Source organism: Lutra lutra, chromosome 5, assembly GCF_902655055.1.
Source record: "Lutra lutra chromosome 5, mLutLut1.2, whole genome shotgun sequence".
NCBI classification, from domain to species: Eukaryota; Metazoa; Chordata; class Mammalia; order Carnivora; family Mustelidae; genus Lutra; species Lutra lutra.
The window spans coordinates 49,146,654-49,168,262 of NC_062282.1; the positions used below are offsets into that span (position 1 = coordinate 49,146,654).

The 21,609-nt window shown below is 48.9% G+C and overlaps 1 protein-coding gene across 3 annotated transcripts in view; it reads right to left on the reverse strand.

Moving 5' to 3' along the window:
* The window catches only part of ADAM19 (ADAM metallopeptidase domain 19), a 79,837-nt gene that overhangs the window by 22,486 nt on the left and 35,742 nt on the right, over positions 1-21,609 (reverse strand). For 2 of the 3 annotated variants that reach the window (XM_047729655.1, XM_047729654.1), the window contains exons 5-11: positions 19,772-19,848; positions 12,131-12,323; positions 11,394-11,459; positions 6,235-6,306; positions 3,927-4,093; positions 1,686-1,770; positions 837-976 (exon numbers count right to left, since the gene is read on the reverse strand). In XM_047729655.1, the coding sequence (XP_047585611.1) occupies positions 837-976; positions 1,686-1,770; positions 3,927-4,093; positions 6,235-6,306; positions 11,394-11,459; positions 12,131-12,323; positions 19,772-19,848 (800 nt within the window). Of the gene's footprint in view, positions 1-836; positions 977-1,685; positions 1,771-3,926; positions 4,094-6,234; positions 6,307-11,393; positions 11,460-12,130; positions 12,324-19,771; positions 19,849-21,609 lie in introns of those variants that run through there. The other variant, XM_047729656.1, reaches the window with a different exon arrangement.

A 21,609-nucleotide genomic window follows, 5' to 3' on the forward strand; every position in this document is an offset into this window, starting at 1 on the left:
TGGAGTTGTATTCTGCGCATCAACATCATCCTTTACGTCACAGCCAAGAAGTGACAGACAAACACTGGACACTGGAATTCCAAGAGAGTTGCATTTCCTCTTAGGGACACTGAAACACCATTCCCTAAGAAGCATAAGCAGGCTCCAACGGCTTGGGGTAAAGGGAACACAAACTCCCACCACTATACTTTCCAAAGAGTGACTCAGGTCTTGGAAGAACCCAATGCCCTCTGCTGCACGAGTTCAGATACTAAATATTAAGAGTGGTAACTAAGAATTGTGGGTGTTAACAGAATTCTCTTTCAAAAGCTCTGGTTAAAAAACTCCTCACAGATACAGGGAGATGTAGCTGGCTTGCTCTTGTTCCTCATGCTAAATGCAACCTGTAAATTCCCTGAGGAGTCACTTATGTGGGCATGGATGTTTCCTGTCCTTTTCCTTGTTGTGCAGGCTACATCAGAACTTTGACTCAGCACTGACAAAGTTCCTTTGGGATGAAGAGACTTAAGGGTTGGGGCTGTTCAAAATGAGTCCTCTTCAAAACTTCATGAAGTGAAAAGAATACATGGGGTCAGGCCAATTTTCCAGCTGAAGACCCTAAGACAGAAATTAAATATATCTAGGGCTCTACCAGCACCAAACCACCTGCTACAGACCTAGAGCTCCTTGCACACATTTGTTTCTTGGTTCTCTTCCAATTTCTTTGTCATCAACCACATTTCTCTCCAAAGCCCCCTCGAGAGCTATAACAGAGGCTCCTAGGGCCCATGGGGAGGAACACTTGGGTTGTACCATCCTCACACACTCTGTTCTCCCCACCTTGCTGTTTGACTCACCCGGTGGCAGCCGCCATGATGCACCCGCCATCAGCCGCGCTGGCTGAGCAGCAATCCGCAGAATCATGGCTCATGCCAAAGTTGTGGCCCATCTCGTGGGCCATGGTGGCAGCCACGCCAATGGCATTCTCAGAGTGGTCCTGCCCAAGGAGAGAGTTCAGGTCAAGAAGACATCTCTCCCTACTCCCTGCTTCTGTCTTTTCTTAGCCAGGCCTCATAACTGCCCACTGATTCCATGATCAGCGTGTACAGACTCCATGATGGAAGCCTGTGCTTTTAACTGTCATGCTACATCTGTGGGTAGGGGCGTGGACAGACAGATGGGAGAGCAGGCCTCCTTGACATCTACTTCACAGGTTAGAAACGAATCATCCAAACAGTCCCACAGAGCCAGAGAGAACTTCAAAAGAAGGCTTGAATTTCCTAACCACGACTTTGAGACAGGCTCTTGTTTCATAATGATATGCATAATAACATAAAACCTAGGATAAAGAATATTTTTAAATCTCTACTATCTTACTATTCTCTAGTCCCTGGTTTGGAACACATGAGAGATCTAGCGACATCACTGGATGTAATGTAGGGCTCTCCTGAGCTTGAAAATTGGGAATAAACTATAATAAATGAAATTTTACCCCTGGATACTTCCATCTTTTAGAATTTAGTGATTTTGTTTTAAACAACTGCTGTACTTGATGTCAAGGGTTTTTTTCCCTGCAATTATTTATATATATATATGGATATGCATATATCCATATATATATATTTTTTTCCCCCCACAAGACAACTTCCTGTCCTGTGAGGCAGTGTTCTGCCTTCTGCAGCACCAACATCCTGGCAGAGACTCACCATGTTGACTCCTCCAGACTGGTACACGGAGCACATGGCCATGAGGGGGGCCAGCCCGATGGTGGTGCCGTGGAAAGACATGCCCCTGCAGGAAGGAACAAGAGAAGGTCATTCAGATGGCAGCTGTGATGGCTGTTCCCTGTGCCCGGGAGCAGGCGGCCATCATGGTGTTCCCTGGCCCCGCTGCCATTCCCAGATCGTTGCCAAGGAGAGACCCCGGTGTTCTAGGCCAGCTGGACAACTTCCAGGTCACCACACCTCTCCCTTCCTCGCACCTACTCTCTCACTGTTCCAGAGAACTAGAAAGGGCAAAAGGCCACTTTTTCCCCACAGTATGCCCAGAGCCCCATTCCCTGGAAGGAAATGGGCGGGGCTCCTAAAGCTGCATCCCATTCCTGCTGCAGAGGAAAAAGTCAGAGGGAGGGGCTGAAGAAGAGTGGCACAGGTTCTGACTCTTAAGTGACTCATGACCACTTCTGCCAGCTGCCAGGGTCCCGTGCCATACCCTTGGCTCTGCGGTATGCAGGACAGGGCAGGGTGGAGGGATTGGGCAGCAGCTGTGGGGGCTGATGCTTCATTTCCACATCACTTTGGGGCCAAAGAAACAGATGTGTCCCATCAGGAACCTCAGAAAGTGTAGCTGGGTGCAAAGATGAGCCATTTCTGCCTTTGTTTTGCAATGGTGATGCAAACCTGCCAACAGCCAGTGACGCCCCCCCACCCCGGGCTCAATCCATCCCTCTCTCAGCTGTATCCATCTAGGGCAGGGGAGAGGGAATGAACAAAACACCAGTATTCTCGTGCACGCCAAAAACAGGGAATTTATTTAAAGGATCTATATGGAAGTTCATTACATGGTACTCTCATAGCTCCCTGTTTGTCTTCTCATCTAGACCATGAAAACTTGAGAGCCAAGATGGCCTTATTTCTTTGGGGGCGTTCACCAGAACTTAGCATAGAATCTGACACATAGGGGTCACTTAATAAGTTTGCTGAATTGAAGCCAGATTCTTCTTCAGAGAAACAATTTGCAAGAAAACACATAAAATACAAGCAAATCTCTATGAAACCCCAAAGGTTATTTTATAAACTTAGAAATGACCTTAGGGAAGTCTTACTGGACACCTGGATTCAGGGTTTTGCCCAAAGCAGGGCACCAGGCTTCCAAAATTCAGGCAAAACCCCAAAATTTCCTAGATGAATGTATCATTGTGAAATAACCATAGTCTAGATTTCTGGTACAGTTATTTCCCCAGTTCTTTTAAAGACTTTTTTTTTTTTTTTAATTTGACAGAGGGAGAGAGAGAGAGCACAAGCATGGAGAGCTGCAGAGGGAGAGGAAGAAGCAGGCTCCTCGCTGAGCAGGGAGCAGGATGCAGGGCTCAACCCAGGACCCTGGGATCATGACCTGAGCTGAAGGCAGATGCTTAACCTACTGAGCCACCCGGGTGCCCTCCCTATTTCTTTTAAAGAAGGAACAAATGTTTAAATGATTGTTGATTCAGAAAGATTTTTTAGGGAACAAAAGGAAATAGTTTTACTATGTAATGTGCCTTTTCTTATAACTGTCTCAGAACACCTTTCGAAATCAACACTAAAAATACCAGATACTCGCAACCCCCCCGCACCCCCGGGGGACTTTAGGGGCCCTCATGAACCCCACACTATCTATTCTTTTCTCTCGGGAATTGAAGAAGTTCCAGCACAACTCCCCCCACCCCCAATGTCTCCCTCCCCTCCAACGCACGGTTCCTGCACTATTTGCCTCTTGAAGCAGTTCCGGCTCTTGGTGCTGAGCCCTGGGAACAAAGTGAAGGGCAAGCTGAGGAAGCTACAGCTTTGGCAGATAAGCGTACGTTCTACAATGAAGCACCACGAGGACCAAAAGGAGCCCCTAAGGCTGTTTGGAAGCAGCCCCTGATGGTCAGTCACTTCCCAAATACTCGTCCTGCCGTTTCAGATGGGTCAACGGAATATGTGTAAGTCTAAGCTTCTCACCTAGATCGTCACCACTTCTTGGGGTTGTTCTGACTCTTAGGGTTTTAGTACTTTCCTGGGTGTCCTGGCGGCAGAGCCCATGTCTGAGAAATAAGGATTGTTTGGACCAGAGTGGCAGGATGGCTAGGGCCACCCACACTGAGTACCGGGTGGGTGGGGGAGGGCGGGCACAGGGTGCCCACACTGCAGGCGCGTGCTGTGCAGCCAGCCCCGCGGAAACACACACGCACGAAGGCCACATACGTGATTAACTGGGCGTTGTCATGGTTCTTCTGAGTGAGCAGCTTGCGCCTCCAACTGAGAAATGACCAGAGAGTAGAGTAGGGGTTCTCCGAAACTTCACACATATTTCCATGTGTCCAGACTTCCAAGCCCACGAGCGCAATCCGGATGTTCAAGGATCGGTAAAACTGAAAACGCACACAGAGAGCCACGGCATCGGCTGTGAACACCACCCTGAGATTTACATGCCCCTTCCTAGCCTCAGCACGCAGAGTGGATCCCAGATTTCTCTTTGGCACATGCCCCCCCGGGCATGGGGGGGCGACAGGGGCTATGAGTCACATATCTCAGAGTCACTCAAGCCCCTCGAGGCTTTGGGGCCGGCGTATTCACACATCTAGAGAATCCTCTTGCCCCCAAGAAGCTGTGGCCTAAGATGGGCTCCAGCTTTTGTGAAAAAGCAGTTGACTGCCAAGGAAATTCTGATTTTCTCGTTTTTGTGCCAGGTCAGTCGTTACAGGAAATAAAGGGTTTTATTTAGGATTCCAATTTGAACTTGCTTCATGAGAGAGCTTTTAAGGACTTAAACTTGGCTTTTTTCACAGTTAAGGAAAAACATTTTGGATTGGGTTCCTGATTCAGCAAATTTAGTGCAGTTCATTCCAGTTTTAGTTCAACAACAATTCAGTTCAAGTAGCTGGGTCAGCAAGCCCCAGAAGTGCCTTCCTTCACCCCAGCCACAGTGACTAAAATCAGCTGCTCAGGAGAAAATCAAGCCCACTCCCCCAGAAGGGACCAGCTAAGCAAGGCTTGGGCCTTCACGTAAGGGCTGAGGCATAGTGTCACCTCTCTCCCACTTTTCATCAGCACCCTTGGTTCTACTCCCACAGACCAGCTGGAGAGTTCACAAAGGGGAGACCCAGCCAAGCTTCCCACCTGCTGGGTCTCCAGAACAATAGACACCACGTGGGTGAGAACAGGGTCTGCCTCCCTTCTACCCCCCAGGAAATGAGCTTCTCTTGTTTTCCCAGATGTGGAGTGTTTGGGATGTAGGATCATTTAAATGTTATTGTTGAGCGAACTGAGAGCTAGAGAGAGGACTGAGCTGTGTCCCTGGAGGCCTTCCTTCCAGGAAATGCTCATGACTTTCACCTGTCACCAGTGTTTCCAGAGCCATCTAGGGCGAAACAAAAACACAGACCACAGACTCTCCCGCCTGATGACTTCAGAGTGCTACCACATTTGCTTGTAAATCCATTAAAAAAAAAATTTTTTTTAAGTTCTCTTCTTGATCTTCTAATGTTTAGAAAAAAATAATTTCCCCTTTGGAGCTGGGCTCCATGAATCCCGAACAGGCCCAGAGCTGCAGAAGCACTGCAAGTGCACTGAAATTGTACAATAAGTGTTTTCAGATTCTTAGAGACCTGTGACCTTGAACATATTAAAATCTAGTTTTAAAAACTATTTACTACTAGCCTGTCAAGAGCATACTGTAATTTAAGGTTATCTATTCTACTGCATTTTGCAGTATAACAAATGCCCTTTTTTATATGAACAGAGTATTTCCAAGTCCCAGACCAGACTATTCTAGCAAAATTCAAGAATTTGGGTATTTCCTACGGGCATGTTTTAAAAGGGCCTGGTCTAGGAAAGTTAACCATTCACATTGTGTTTCTGAGAGAAATAATTTTAGAACCATTTTATAGATGAAGACCACACAGTCTTCATGATACATGAAGTGTATAGATGAAGACTATATACTCAATTTTTAAGGCTCTGTACCTTTCCCATGCTCACCTACCTCAATTCTCCCCTAACTCAGGAAACTTCTGGGCTTTATGCCTGGAAGGAACCTTAGAGAACCTTAGAGCTTTCTTCAGCTGGGCTCTTCCATGTCTTATGTTGCCTGGCAGCCATTAGCAGGGGTGAGGGGAAGGAGCAAGAGGACCGCACTCTGGATCCTCACCCCTGCTTTGAGAGTCCGTTTTTATCTTTTATATTAGACACGGCATAAGATTTCATTGAAAAAGAAGAGTTCTACCAGAAAAACAAAAATTTTGAAAAGCCACCGATTCAAGCCAGCCCCTCTACTTTGTAAATTTAAACATAACACAAAACTGCAACCCAAAGAAGCTAAGTTCCCCGGCTAAGGTCACAGAGTTGAGGGCTTTGTCATGACCACCCTGAGCCTCTATCGCATTGCTATTCCATCTCAGAGATTGGCTGGGGTGACCAACCCCTGAGGCAGCTCAGGTGCCATGCCATCTCCTGTCCTGTGGCCCCTCTGAGGTGCTGGCACCTTTCCCGCAAAGTACACACCTGGTCTCACCTTATCAACGTAATTGGCGATCTCCATCAGCTTGTGTTTGGTGGCGTCCTGGTCTCGTCGATTCTTCTGAAACTGAATGGAGCAAGAAGAGCTCGGTGAGGCCCCAGAATCCCTCCCTGGACCCTTCCTGGACCCCATTTCTTGTCTTTCAATTAGCTTTTATTTTCTCCAAGCTTCTATGAGAGCAGTTATTTTTATACAATTTCCTCTCTCCCCACACCCTCCCTACAGTGTCAGCTCAGGGAGGGCAGAACCTGGGTCATGGTCATCTTGGTATCCCCAGCTGCCAGCTCAGTGCCAGGCACACAGTAGACATGTCATAGTTGTAGAGTAAATTGAATTCTCTTCCTCCAGGCCTTGAAGTCAAACCTGTTCTCCAGTCCTCCAAATTACCAGGTCTCCTACAAATTCTCACTGGGGCTTAGAAGTGGGACCAATCTGATCCTTGTGATGCTCATTGCTCCAACATGAAGCCATCATCACAGGGATCTCATGAGGCCTCACTACATGTGATCAATCATCACTCATCAAATTGCTGCTAAAAGCTGCCATGTGCAAGGCATTATGCTTGGCACTAGATAGGACACAGTGTGAGATCCTGGTACTGGTCCATTTGGTCCATTTGGTCCAAATAGTACATTTCCATCTTAATGGAAAGAGAAGGCACCTGGGGGGCTCAGTCGGTTGAGTGTCTGACTCTTGGTTTCCACTCAGGTCATGATCTCAGGGCTGTGAGATCAAGTCCTGCATCAGGCTCTGCACTCAACAGGGAGTGTGCTGGAAATTCTCTCCCACTTCTTCCCCCTTCCCCCTGCTTGCTCATTTGCTCTTTCTCTCTAAAATAATCTTAAGAAAGAAAGAAAGAAAGAAAGCCAGCCCAAAATAATAACAATGGCAGAATCTGTATTTAAGAAATACACAATTAAAATGGGCACATAAATAACGGCAATGGGAAGCCATGTGAATGACACACTTGGGGGCTGGCAACCAGGACCGTAAGACCTCGGCACACAGGATTCGTCTGACATGCCACTTGGATCAACTGGCAGGGCCTTCTACGGTAAGAAGAATTCTGAGACGGTATGGGGTTCAGCAGGAAAGAGTGTTGTGCTCAATTACAAATGTCTGCCATGGGAACCAGTAGGGAGGAGACATTTCAGTAGGTAGCCTCACATTTATCATTCCTATCTGAGAGGGAATAGATCTCCTTCAGCTGCAATGATGAAGGAAAGCTTCACAGTGTAAAGAGAAAATCTGCTACAACTGTAACCTAAATTTGCAAATGATGGGCATGTCCTGTACGCTGCCATTGTCACAGAGAATCTAGGTGCCTATCTGATCTACCTTGCACACACAGTATATGGTACTTCAATTCCAACACTTCACATCCTTCTTCCACCCCATCCCAGAAAAACATTCAAGCAAGAATCACAAAGAACAGCCAGATAAAACACCCTGGGGTATCTCTTGGGACGAGGGTGTGTCTGGCCATGAGCCGGCGAGAAAGCCACTGTTTCTACTCTCCCACTGCTTGTGGACTTTCCTGGGCTTCTTCAGAACTGTGGCTCACCAGAACTGTCCTCTCACTTGACCCTTGCTTTTTAGAGTGCAATTTGATGCGGAGCCCTATGACTTGGACCTATGACTTGTGAATCCTGAAGTTTCTCGGCCGTCCCATTTCTAAACTGGTCTCACTGCAGAGAAAGGGTTCCAACATATACAGAATATTTATTAGAACATCAGAGTCAGAGTTCACTGTTTTTCAAATATATTAACCCTGTCTTTAAACAACTGCGTGATAATACCACGGTAGTTGAAGACATGTACCATGTTGTCCAGAAGAGAAGACTCAAGCAGGAGTCACAAACTTTCTGTAAGTGGCGAGACTGTGAATACTTGAGGCTCTGCGGACACGCTGTGCCCCTTCTACTCCACTCCGCCGTGGCAGCTCAAAGCAGCCACAGACAACACATACAAGCAGGAAGCATTTCTGCCAGTAGGACTCAATTTACAAAAACATGTGGTGGGCTATAGGCTAGAGTTTGCGGACCTCTGATCGAAAAGAAAGAAGTATCTCAATCTTATACTTTCTAGGGGGACAAAGGAAGTAAAATGTGGCACATCACCTGGCCTTTGCCGGCTACCCCACTTTCTGTCCGGAGCATGACAGCAATCTGCAGGCCTGGTTGCACAACCACCCCACATCCTCCTGCAACAGCCTATGTTGTTCGTTCCCTGCCTGGATTTCCTATTTCACCTGCGGAATGAATAAATGGAGAGCGGCCCCAGGCCGTCCCACCTAGGTCCAGCTGCTTGGTCATTTTTACTGCACTCTCTGGGTGACTGTGCACCCTGCGCCAAATTCAGAGCCCAGAGAAGGAGCCTGGCCTGTCTCAGCACCAGGCTGTAAATCACAGATAAGGCAGCCCTCCCCTTCCCTGTTTTCCCCACCTCTCAGATTAACTGTCAGGAATTCACTTCTGCCACTTGGAGAGGGAGTCTGGGAGAGGTGGTGTACGAGGTAGGGATTTGTGAGCCTGTGAACCTAGCCTGGCTGATTACAACCCCCTCCAGTGAATCATTCAAAGCCCAGGACCCTGAGCAATGAGCATGTGCCCGACCCACAGGCTGCCGGAGTCACTCCCTGTAGTCAATGCCTATGGGGCCGGCACTGGAGGTTCTCTCCTCTGGAACAAGATGGCCCCAGACCACACCACAGTCCTAGAGGCAACTTGGGGGCCACTTTTCCTCTTTGGGCTCTGCTGTGACACCAAATGCCACGAGACTGAAGATGCCCAATCCCTAAACCACCCCCACAACTTCAGTTTCCCGAGTTTCACACCCAGTAGGTTTTAGAACCCTCCAGACAGATGCCACTGGGCCAAGTGCAGGGTTGAAGGGGAGGATCACTCCACCTTCACATTCGAGTAGGAGCTTTGGGGGGCCTAGGAGCTTTATCTGAACAAATGATTCTGTGGCTAATATATATATATATAAAAGAAAGTTTCAAGACCACTATATGAGATTATCTTAGATCATCTAACAAAAGCTTAAATGGAAAAATGTCCTAGAGTCAGAGGAGCTCAGCTTTTTTCCAGCGGCCCTCTCACTGCAAAGGCAGTCCTGCTGGGCAGGGCCAGCGTCATTACCTCTCCCCATGACCGTGGAGCCTCGGCTTTTAAATCAACTTTAGATTTTGCTCCCCGACACTACTCCCCTGTCCTACACACACACCAGCCTTTGGAAAGGAAAACAAAAGAGAGGAAAAAAAAAAAGGAAAGGGTGCTGGAAAAACCAATATCCACATCAGTTACAAAGCTAAATTCTTCTCAAAGCAGAACCTGATGTTCCCTCGGCCTGAAATGCCCTTCACCCCCACCTTTTTGCTCAGTTAACACCCCCTTGTCCTTTAAGGCAGCTCAAGGCCACCTCCTCTTGCCACTAGCATTCTTAAAGGCAGCTCTTCAGGCCTGAAGCCTAGTTTCTTTCCATGACCTGTACTGCTCCAGGACCCGTGCTTTGGGAGTGTGGACTAGATAAAGCTGCCTTGGGATGAGGTCTTTTTGGGGAGCTGGTAACTACAGCATCTGGATGGGGCATGAGACAGATGGAGCTCTGATGAGTTCTGTCCTAGGGGAGCCCCAGGCAAGGCTGTGGCATTAGATCATGGCAAATGTTCAGCTCATGGTGACTGTCCCTGCCCAGATGTGTTTAGCTGTGGCTGAGTCACTACATAAAGTGAGAATTGGAGGTGAAATATGGCTAGTTTAGGCAAATATGTGCTCTGGAGCCTGAACCTACTCTTCTTTTTTTTTTTTTTTAATATATATTTTATTTGTTTACAGAGAGATAGCACAAGTAGGCAGAGTGGCAGGCAGAGGGAGAAGGAGAAGCAGGCTCTCCACTGAGCAGGAAGTCCAATGTGGTGCTTGATCCCAGGACCCTGGGATCATGACCTGAGCCAAAGGCAGAGACTTAACCCACTGAGCTACCCAAGTGCCCCCTGAACCTACTCTTATGTGTCAGCATCAACATCCTCCCCTAGGAGCTTTCCCCAATTCCCAAAACCATGCCAGACCTTTCATGGTCTTTGCTCTAATCCTCTATAACGATCAATCTTGGCAGTCACCACACTTGAGTTTTTGTGCTGCTACTGTAAACTCTGATGTCAGGGACAGGTCTGTCTTAATCTTCTGGGGCCAAACACTGTGTTTGACACATATGAGAAAATCAAGATATCGTTGATGAACAGATGAAATGAAAGAGTGAGAGAGATGAGTGTTCATCAACTTTTAGGAGTCAAGCCCCGTGAGAAGCTGGCTGATTTGAGAAATACAGAATTAAAGGGTAAACAGCTATTCCTTAGGTCAGTAGTTGTCAAACTTGCTTGTGTCCAGAATCACCCAGAAGGCTTGTTAAAATAGGGATTCTTGGATGCCAGCCCCACAGATTAGGACTCAGCACTGCATCTGGGGTGGGGCCCAAGAATTTGTACTCAAAAGTTCCCAGGTTCTGCTGATGCTTTGGGAACCATGGTTCTAATTTGGCACCAAGGGGATTATAAAAATGGACCCACACATGGGCAGGAAAATTGTATTCAATAAGATGACTGATTATCCTTACTATGTTTGCAAAAAATTTTTTGACAATTTCTGTAGAGAATTTATGGGCTCCCTAAGAATAAGCACCAGAACCAAAAGGTCTTAAGACTCAGTTTAAGAAATGTTAATCCAGGGGCGCCTGGGTGGCTCAGTGGGTTGGGCCTCTGCCTTCGGCTCAGGTCATGATCTCAGGGTCCTGGGATTGAACCCCGCATAGGGCTCTCTGCTCAACAGGGAGCTTGCTTGCTCCTCTCTCTATGCCTGCCTCTCTGCCTACTTGTGATTTCTCTCTATCAAAAAAATAAATAAAATCTTAAAAAAAAAATATTAATCCAGATAATGCTAGTTGCTGATCTTCTATTTGATTAATGTATTGAGCCAGAAGATTTCTTTTTTCCCCCAACTATATTTAAAATAGCTAGAAGAGCCCTTGGTCAGATTTAAGGCCAAAATCACATGACATACTGGAGAAAGAAGAATGTTTCAGCATTTCCCCAAAGTGGTTGGAAGCCTAAACAGAGTAGCTTCATCCGCTAAAACCCACTGTCTCCCCCTTACCTCTGCATAATCAGCCACGAGGTAAAGCTCCACATACTTCATGGAGTGTAAATCTTCCCTTTTCATCTAAGAAAGAGATATGAGCGGATCAGAGCTGTAGAAGTGGTGGGTGTGGCCTCATTTTAAAACAAACTGCTTAGAAATGGTATTGGTTAATAAGCAGTGCTCCCCCCCCCTTACCGACTTCACACTTGATGCTGGCCATAGTCCCCACCACCGTCACGACACCTTCCGCCCGCCATCTTGGTTATTGCTGGGGCTGCTCTGGGACTATAGGTCCAGTCCTTCATACTCAAAAACTAATGAGCTGGGCTGGCAAGTACAGGGGCCACCAAACTGTGAGGGAACATGCTGACAACCCTGTTCCCAAAACACACTGAAACCACATACCTCTATTTCCAGCACACATAAACACAAGTATTCTGTGCATATGGTTAAGCGGTTATTCCAAAAGGAGAGGCATATTTTTTTTCTCACATTTTAAGGTTTCTGAAATCAGCATCTCAGGGTGTTTTAAATGTCATAGCGCTTTTCCCCAAAACAGTTATTCTATCCAATACAAGTGTATCTCACACAGCAGTGAACAAGATAGTGACTTAGAATTTTTTATTCTAAGAGAAAGGTTATTTCTTCCTCCCTGGCCATCTCTTTTAATTTGGAAATACTCATGGATCCAAAGGAAGGATCCTCAGAGGGGACAAACCTACCCCCAGGTTGATTCTTATACTGAGACTCACCCTGCGAAGTCGTTTCTTGGTCTGGTTGGTGAAATGAAGGACCCAGTCCCTGGGGGTGGACTTGGAGTGCTCGGCCCCACAGTTCCCCAGGGGTAGCTTGAGATGTTCAGATCTGTAAATAAGGTGGTGGCCCTTGCTGTCAGGCAGGGGCTCGATGATATAGCTGAGGTTACTGCTCACCACAATCAGTCCTCTGTCAATGGGAGAAACAGAATCTCTGGTCAAAGATTATAGTCTTGGAAAAGTCTCTTGCTCAGGCCTCAGGTTTTCCATATACAAAGTGACATGGTTGGTTCTGATCGTTGGTTCTTAACTTTACTATGGGATCATGACCCTTTTGGTAAGAATCTGACATCAACTCGGACTTTCTCTCCAGGGAAATCTGTACATGTATATGAAGGCTGGTACACAATTGCAAGTACTGAAAGCTGGTTACGGAGAAGCTGAAAGGGTATAAAAAGGCTCACCAAGGACAGTTAATATATAAAGGATGGTAAGACAAGGATTCCAAAAAGCCCCCCAACTCAAACATGGCATATGACAAATCAAAAGTTGAAACCTAGAGACTGAGAAAATGATGGCCTGGTGACTGGAAAGGAAAACAGTGGTGTGGGAGTGGGGAGTCCAAGTTCTGGTGTTCACTCCAACATTAAGCTGTCAAATGGTCTTCAACAAATCTCTTTAAAAAAAAAAAAATCGCTCACTTTTCCCATGTGTAAATGCAAATGATAATTAACTAATTTAACAGGACTCCAGATATTAAATAGAAAGATTTTTGTGTACATAAGAAACCGAAGCTAGAGGCATCACCGATGTGATTGCTACTAGCCTGAGTGGGGCTGCTCTTCAGTGAAGTTATGTCCACAACCAAGGATTGAGACTACTCTTGGCTCCTGGTTATAGACACAAACACTGAACTAAGAATAAGGACATGCGTTCATTCATTTTATTCTTTCACTCACTGAACTTTTCACCTGTACTAGATGTGATCTAGACATAATCCCTGTTCTCAAGTCATTCTCAGTTTCATTGGAGGACGGTCATTCATTCAAGTCAGTCATTCATGGTTTCCTGAGCTCCTGCTATGTGCCAGGCATCGAGCCAGATGAGGAGAATGGAGACGTGAACAAGACAGACAGAGTCCCGGCCCCTGTGGAGCTTAGACTCTGAACCTGGGAATAAACCACTAGAGTACAGAACAGAGTATATAACAGAGCACAAAGGTTTCATCGCCCCTAACGCTAATGGATTGGACACAGCTGCCTGGGAGCATCACATCAATGAGGCTTCCAAGGCCATGACCTACTACTGATCACTACCACACATAATCCATGGAAGGGTGAGTATGGGCCCATGTAGCAGGCGTGATGCGGTGAGATGAATACTGTAGCAAAGGAAGGCATTCAGTCAGGGCTCTGCGGGAGGAAGAAGCCCAGTAATAAGTCCCAGGGCACCAGTAGTATTTCATGGGCTCCAAAGCCTCAGGCCCTCATCTGTCCAGAAATTTCAAAGCTAAAGTATCTCCAAGTCGGTCTTTGCCTCTCCAAACTGGCAGGACCTCTCTCTGGCTGCCCCAGCTTCCACCTCCACCCCTACCCCCTCAAATCCCCACCCAGGTTTTCCCCTTTGGGAAGAGCCTGTGATGCTTGCCGGAGAGATAGCGCCAAGCGGATCAGCAGCAGCCTTCCTGGAACCCATCCCTGGCTGACCTCATTCCGGTGCCCAGGAGCCTGACGACTTCCCGGCTGCCTCACCCAGGCTGACACAGCAACCCCCTCGGCAGGACACCCAAGTGCTCCCTCAACAGCTGGAGGTGGGAGTGGGTGAACAGCCAGGGTCACATCCGCTCTCGAGTCCAGACAGGAAAGGGCAGAGGGCAGAGCCACTGTGGGCATCCTGTTCCCAAGCTTTTCTTCTCATCGCGGCTGACCAAGGCCCCTCCCATGACCTCAGTTTCCCCCAGTGACTCCAAACATTGGAGACAGAGGGCTTGACAGCAAGTCAGATGATGGTTTTATGCCCATCAGGTTGTGGCTGCGAGGATAACACCTAGTGAGTGGAAAGTTCCGCACAGGAACCAGTGAAGGTCCCCATGGGGCCGACCCAGCAGGCGTTGCTTGAACCCGCCTCTGGTCAAACAGAGCAGAGACCAAGCCAGAGTTTGGTCCATGGTGAGTAATATTAATCATGGTGGCAATGTGGAGGTTTTGCTATAGCCCGGGCACTGTGCTGAGTATTTCCTTCTTCACCCTAACATTTCTGACCCCCATTGTGCAAACAAGAGCACTAAGGCTAGATGAGGTTAATAAACTGCCCCAAGTCACACAGGTAGTCAGAACACAAGCAGTCTGGTCCCAGGTCTCACAACCTTAACCACACTGTCACACTACCTCTGTCACACAGCCCTGTAGAGTAGGGCAGAAAGATACTCCCGGTTTACAGATGGCTACAGCTGACAGGCATGAGTAACTCTCCGCAGAGGTAAGATCGGCCTGTCAGAAGCAAGATACCAGTCTGTCGGGAGATAAGAAGACAAAGGAGGCATTTAGCCCATTTTCCTTGTGAGAGGCCATTTTTTTGAGAGTTAACCATAGGCCAGGCTCTGGGCTTATAATCATCATTCTTTTTTTCTTTTTTTCAGCGTTATAAGGCATCATCATGAGTCCCATTTTATAGATGAGGAAACTGAGCCCCAGAGAGGTTGCATAACAAGGTCTGATGGGTATCCGGAGCCAAAGATTTAAGTTCTGGCAGCCTCTGGGCCACTGCCTCCATCAGTGAGTTCCAAACTGAGGGGTCATAGATCTCCAGGATCAGAGCCCCCAGAGCTACCTATCAGACCATTCTGCGGTGTACATTAACGTGACAGATGTCGGAGACTCTGATTCTGGGGCTGGAGCATCTGCAGCATAAACAAGTCGAGCCGTAATTCCCAGCGCAGGCACACTCAGGAAATCTGGCCTGGAGCCCAGGCTTGGTGGCAGAAGCCTGTCCTTTCACAAAGGCCCAGACGATTCTGCTTCGGAGAGTGGCAGATACTAGGTCTCAGGACACTGAGAACTTGTGGCCACTCCCCACCCCTCCCCCTACTGTGGTCCCTGGTAACGGCCCCATGGCACAGCTGCAGTCCTCCCCGACTGCCTGGGTTGGAGGAGAAGCTGGCATGAGCCCCAGCACTTCACAGTGAGCACCAGCTCCCACAATGGTCAGGGGATTTCTTAGAATCCACTTCCCGTGGCCCCCCATCATCACCCCCAAATCCTGCTAGCTGCTCTCCCCTGAGCACCCACAGGTCATTTATCTTTCCAGGAGCCTCAGTTGATCTAATTTGCTAAATGTAAGCACTGGCAGAGCTCAGGCAGGGGGCACAGGAGGGGACGCAGGAAGCCGGGAAGCTGGGACCTCATGCGCTATTCTCCAGTCCACTCTCCACCCTATTGCTCATTGTTAAGAGCTTGATATAAATGAAATTATACAGAGGAACCTTGGCAAGGAAGGGCAGGCAGGCAGTGGCGGGTGATTCGTGCTTAACTCCTGAACGATCACGGGACTCCCCCAAATGCACCCTTGAACGACCTAGGCAAGAAGTGCCTCGTAGGAATGTGTCCATTCAGGACTAAACCTAAGGAGACACATCCCAGGTCCCTACATCCAGAGCTGCCCTAAGAGGTAACCACCCTGTTCCCCTTCTTTCCCTCCCCTCCCCGCCCTGGCCCCAATCTGCATCCAATGAGAAAAAGGTATTGCGAGCATCAAAAGCGGCACAGAAGGAAGAAGGCACGTAGGTGATGCGCTCCCTTGGGTATGAGGTGACAAGGCACAAGTGGAGAGCGTAAGCTCAGGAGGGAGCACACCTGGCTCAAACTCGGGCTGCTGTCTACTAGCATTGTGCTAAGTCCACAGTGCTGGCTGGCTCACACCGTGGCTGTGATAACTGACTGGAGTACAGGGAGCCGTTCCCTAGCCACTCAGCACACATATACGGAACCTACAATGTGCCAGGGACTGTTTTAGGCACTGGGGAGGCAACAGGACTGAAAGGAGTCCCTGCTCTAAAGGAGACCGCCCTCATCCCCTAATGTAAATCCACCGAAGATGTCACAGATGTTCTCATTTTATAGGCGAGAAAACCAACACCGGGGATTAGGCTCTAGACTGAGACTGGTTCGACTCCAGGATCCACACATGTCACGGCTTACTCTGTGCCGGACACAGAGGCAGCGTTTATGATGTGTTCTTCAGAAGCCAGGCCAGGTTTTCAAAGGCAGAAGGCCATGCCCCTCCCCAGGAGAGGGGCTGACAGGGCTGGCTTGCTGCCACCCCCTCCCGCCCCAGGCACCGGCCTCCCTGGGACCATGCACTCTCTGTAGCTCAGAACTTTCAACGTTCAACAGTCCTTTGCGTGATCTGATCTGTTTTCTTTTTCAGATGAGAAGAACCAAAGCCCAGGGAAAAAGGAACGTGCACGGTTACCCAGTGAGTTAATGTTAGAGCTGGGGCAGATCCCAGCCTTCTGGTGAACAGGCTCCTCATTCCCCAGGGGGGCCCTGACCCCAGCCCCCGGACCCCGGACCCACTGTCCCCTTCCAGCCTCTGCCCCATGAGCACCATCCACAATGAAGGCCCACGGGAGACGCCAGTCCAGCCACGGCAAAGACAAGCAGAGAATGATTCAGGAAAGGCAAAACTCAGAGACCCCATCTCCAGGAGGTGTGGAGTCTCAAAGGTGGGTCCCTTGACTAAATTCTGAGCTCCTTCCAGGCCATCATGCACACATTCTTACACATTCTCTCGCATTTCTGATCTCACGTTCTCTCTCCCACCCTCTCTCACAGACCTAGATCCTGGGGCGAAGGGTCAGTATAACCACAGTGGAAGTGGGGCCCAGGGTTTTGAGGACAGAGCTGTTATCAGATTTACTATATATATCCTTGAAAGACCTTCAATGTAATTAAACTTGTCTGACCTTCATAAAGACACTATGTAGCCATTTGAAGAATGAGCTAGGTCTATGTGTGCCTAAGACATAATGTTAAGTGAGAAAAACAGTTCATAGTGTTATGTATAGGGTTATCTTATTTGGATTAAGAAACACCATGTATACACACACTTACGTCTTTCAATTATATATATCCCCAAGAGCAACTGGTTGGAACGGTGGGAGGGGATGAGGAACGTCCACTTCTTTTAACTTGACACTAGATTATTTGAATGGTTAACACATCAGTTATGCAATAATAACTTTTAAACAGCATTTTGTTTAAAAATAAGCAACTTACCAATCAGGTTAAAAAAAAAGTTTTACTGCAATCAATACCTCTCTTGCTGGCAGAGAGCGAGCTAGGGACACATACACACGCATATACACACACAGCGTGTCTCCTAGAACCTGCAGGTTCACTCACGGTCACTTCATCCCGATACTGTCTGGATTCCTTCACAGATAACCATCCCTCCTTACATTGATCCTATGTGCTCCTCTGCAAAGCGTTTGTGCATGTAAGAAGTCAGGTGGACATTTAAAGGATGAGTTGTTGATCAGAGACGGGCCGGGGGGCCCGGACACCCAACATCCCTAGTGAAATGGTATGCCCCATCTTCCTGCTGGTGTTTTTTGTAAGGATCCATAGCTGTCACACAATTCTCAAAGGTGTCAGCAGCCCAAATACAATTATAAAACAGGATGTGACCTACCAATGTTCTTTTTTCGCAAGAAATATTTCTAAAAGGATAAACAAGAAACTGCTACCAATGGCTGCCGCTGGTGGAGGGGGGCCTGGAAATCCCGGGTGAAAAAGGACCCTATCTTTCATGGTACCCTCTCTTTTGTACTACTTGAATTTGTTTTCATTCATGGTCATGGATCACTGCTCCAATTAAAGTCACTCAAACATTGCTTTGGAGAGAAGAGAGGGCCCGTAACAATCTGGAAACTCTGGAAACTCAGGGGAACTCCTCTGTATTTGTATGACCAGCCAAAGATTCCATTTGGTATAAATCCTACCTATTTTCTCCAATCAAAAGAGCACGTTCCCAGAAGAGAAGCGCCATCACTATGGAGGTTGCTCCACGAAGCATGGCTTTATGAGCCGTGGGGAGGGACTTGAGGGTTACATGGGTCTGAAGTCTGCTGCTGCTGCAGCTGTTCCTTCTCTAGGGTCCGAATGAGACATCTGGTATACGTTTCCGGCTCTTAAGCCAGCCGGGCCCACTTAAGAACCTCAGTTCTTAAGGTGTGCAGTGAGAAGGCTGGGAAAGTAAGATGGGTGACTGCAGTAGAGGGAAGCGTGCAGAACACAAACACATGGGCGGCTCAGCCGGTTTCCCCCTGTCAGCACGGCTGCGGGAATGATTTGTGAGAACCCAAGCCAAGTTCCCACTGCTCCAGACCCTGGACACAGAGGCAGAGGCAGGGAGAAGCGAGTCACACCTGCGTGTTCCCTTTCTTCCTTCTTGGGACAGACATTGTTTACTTGCAGACCGCAGGTGGTGGCAGCTGGGCCTGTAAACACCACTGGAGACCAGTTGGCTTGGCTCAACCAGGTCATCTGAGCAGAGGATCGGGAGCCACGGTTATGGTCTTCCAGCCAAAGCTCATTTCCTGCCTAATTCCCTCCGGCAGACGCACTGAGAAGCCTTACAGAGGAGATATGGCCCAATTTATAAACAAACACACAGGATCTCAGCACGAGGGGCCTTGCACTTGCATGTGAGCCTGGGTGAAGTCTCAGCACAGGGCTTCACGGTAGAGGGCTCTAGATAACATAGATTCTCTGCCTCGCCTGTCATCCTGAAAATCACCTAGCTTCTCCCTTCTCTTCCTCCCTCCTCTTCTCCTAAATGCCCGGTTCCTTTTTCATCTCCTGCTAGTTCTGAGACCAGCAAAGAGCAAAGGAGAAGTGGGAATAAGCGCTCACGCTCATTTCAAGTGTATGAACCATGACTTTTATTTTCTGTATTATGATGATGCTTTGACAGCTGGGGCCTTGCCCTTCTCAGGATTAGCCAATTCCTAGGGACGGTAAACAACTTTGAGATGCAGGCTCTCACCCTCTCGGCCAGTCCCCCTGCCCAGATCACCCCGGGGGCAGGTGCCACCCTATTAGCCAGTCCCCCTGCCCTGATCACCCTGGGAGCTGGTGCCAGACAACTAGGAACAGCCCTTTTGCCCCAGATCCCACTTCAAAGTGGCCAATCCAAAGCCAGCTTACCCTGCCGTGCCGGTTTCTTCCTATAGAAACCGAAGCGAAGACTCCTGCCCACATCCCCTCACCTCCCACAACCTGGCCCCTGACTGACCCCTGTGCTTCCCTATGTGGTGTGCCCCTTCTCTTGGGATCTTGAGTACAGCAAACTGTTTTTTCAGTGGTAGTCATCTCCTGACCTGCTGGCTTCCCCATGCCTAAATAATAAAGAAACCTGAAGTTCCTCAAGAAAGAGAAAGCTCAAGCCCAGTGAATCTGTGGATTATCTGGGACTTTCCTTGTCTCTCCGAAGCTCAGCCCTTCGCAGAACTGGCTTGCATACACTCTCAATGGACAGCCTCTCAAGGTCCCTGCCCAAGGCCAGCCCTGCTTGTCCTAAAAATTCCACGCGTGCGGGGAGTGCCAGGCGCCCCCCAGCGCGGCCAGGGCCTCTTACCTCATTCCCCGGCACGTGCTGAGTGTCACACTGGACTGCTCGGCCTTCCTCACCGTCCCGTGGTAAAAGCAGTGGTCCTAGCGAGGAGAAGAGGGGGCTGGTCAGGCGAAAGGACACTGATAAGCTTGGCAACGTTCATGTCCTGTGAAGGTTAGGGACGATTATGCACGCCCTAACTTACAGTCTGCAAAGAGCTTCCTAAACCACCCTTTTATTTGATCCTCGTAATAGTCCTGGGACAGAGCAGATGTCATCATTCCAGTGAACAGATGAACAACCGAGATTCAGAGAAGCAGAAAGATTTGCTAAAGGTCTCCCTGTTAGAGAAGCCAGGACATCAGGTCTAGCTCAGGGCTCTTGCCATGACACGTGGCTACAGGCCACGATGGCTTCTGAAGAGACTGCCTCCCCGCTCGAGTCACCTCCGGGATCCCCTGCAGAGTTGAGATGCGTGTCCTCCCAGAATCTCAGAATGTGACCTTCTTTGGGACAGGGTCTTTTCAGATGGCATTAAGTTCAGATGAAGTCATACTGGACTGATGTCCTTAGAAAAAGAGGGGAGGACACAGAGAGCCCGAGGGAGAGAGAAGAGGCCATCTGAAGTCGGCTGCAGAGATTAGGGTGATCCAGCTGCAAGCCAAGGAGCACCATGGACTGACGGGGGCTGCCAGAAGCTGGACGAGGCAAGGAAGCATCCTTCCCTAGAGACCACAGAGGAAGCCTGGCCCTGCTGACACCGTGATTTTGGACTTCCAGCCTCCGGAACTGTGTTTGCACCTCTAAGTTCACAGTGCTTTGCCACAGCAGCCCTGGGAAACGGAGAGCTCCCCACTTCCCCCCTCCCTGAATCCCTGTGCGCCTGGATCAAACCCGATTTGGCACCTGCAGCCACAGACGCCTGGAGGGCTGAAGCTACTCTCACATCAGTGTGTCTCAGAGCCATCTGGTCCTCCTGACCTGGCTGGACTCCCCTTGACTACAAGCAGCTGCTGAATGCTGCTCCGGGCCAGGCCTCCCGCTACATCCAGGAGACACAACAAGGAGAGAGCACGCACGTCTCCAGCCTTCCTGGGACTTAGCGTCTTGCGAGAGCCAATCTTAATTAAAAAGCCATACAGAGATTTAATTACAAACTCTAAAGAGAGGCTTGAAATCCAAGTTGGAGGTGCCAGCCGAGTGTATTATAAGTAGGGGAACCAGAGCATCTAAGAGGCCACCCGGGACATAGCTGGGAGCAGCGAAGCACCAAAGAGACCGATGGGCGCAGCCCACGACTGTCCCCAGCACACACAGGGGCACACTCCTATAAACTTCTTCCCACATAGTTCAAGGGAGCTCAGCTGCTCAGAACAGAGAGAAGGAAAAATCCCCAGGGCAGAGAGGGATTTCGCAAAGGTGTTAGGAAGGGTCTGAGCTCTGCAGCTGCAGACATGGGAGTTTTTTCTTTCCCCACAGTGCCCAGGCAGGTTCAATCAGAAATCTCGGGCATCTGCCTACGATCTGCCCGGCGATCCCTCACTAGGACCACACTTGTTGTGGTCGTTCCTCGGTCCAAAGCCAGCAGGGACAGGACCCAGGAGGCGGCAAACCCATTCGTTCGCAAACCCATTCGTCTGCACTCTCTGGCCCCACCTCCCGCCCAGCTCTGGGCAGGGCAATGGCCTGATGACTAAATGCACGCATGCTGGTGCGGCCCGGCTGGATCTACATGCAAGCGCCCACACCTGCCTGTGGTCGAAACAGTTCCACAACCTCCCTCCAACCTCCAGTGTCTTTGGTCTCTACCTCATGAGGTGCTTGTGAGAAAACTCTCCATTGAGGACCTGTGGTGGGCAATA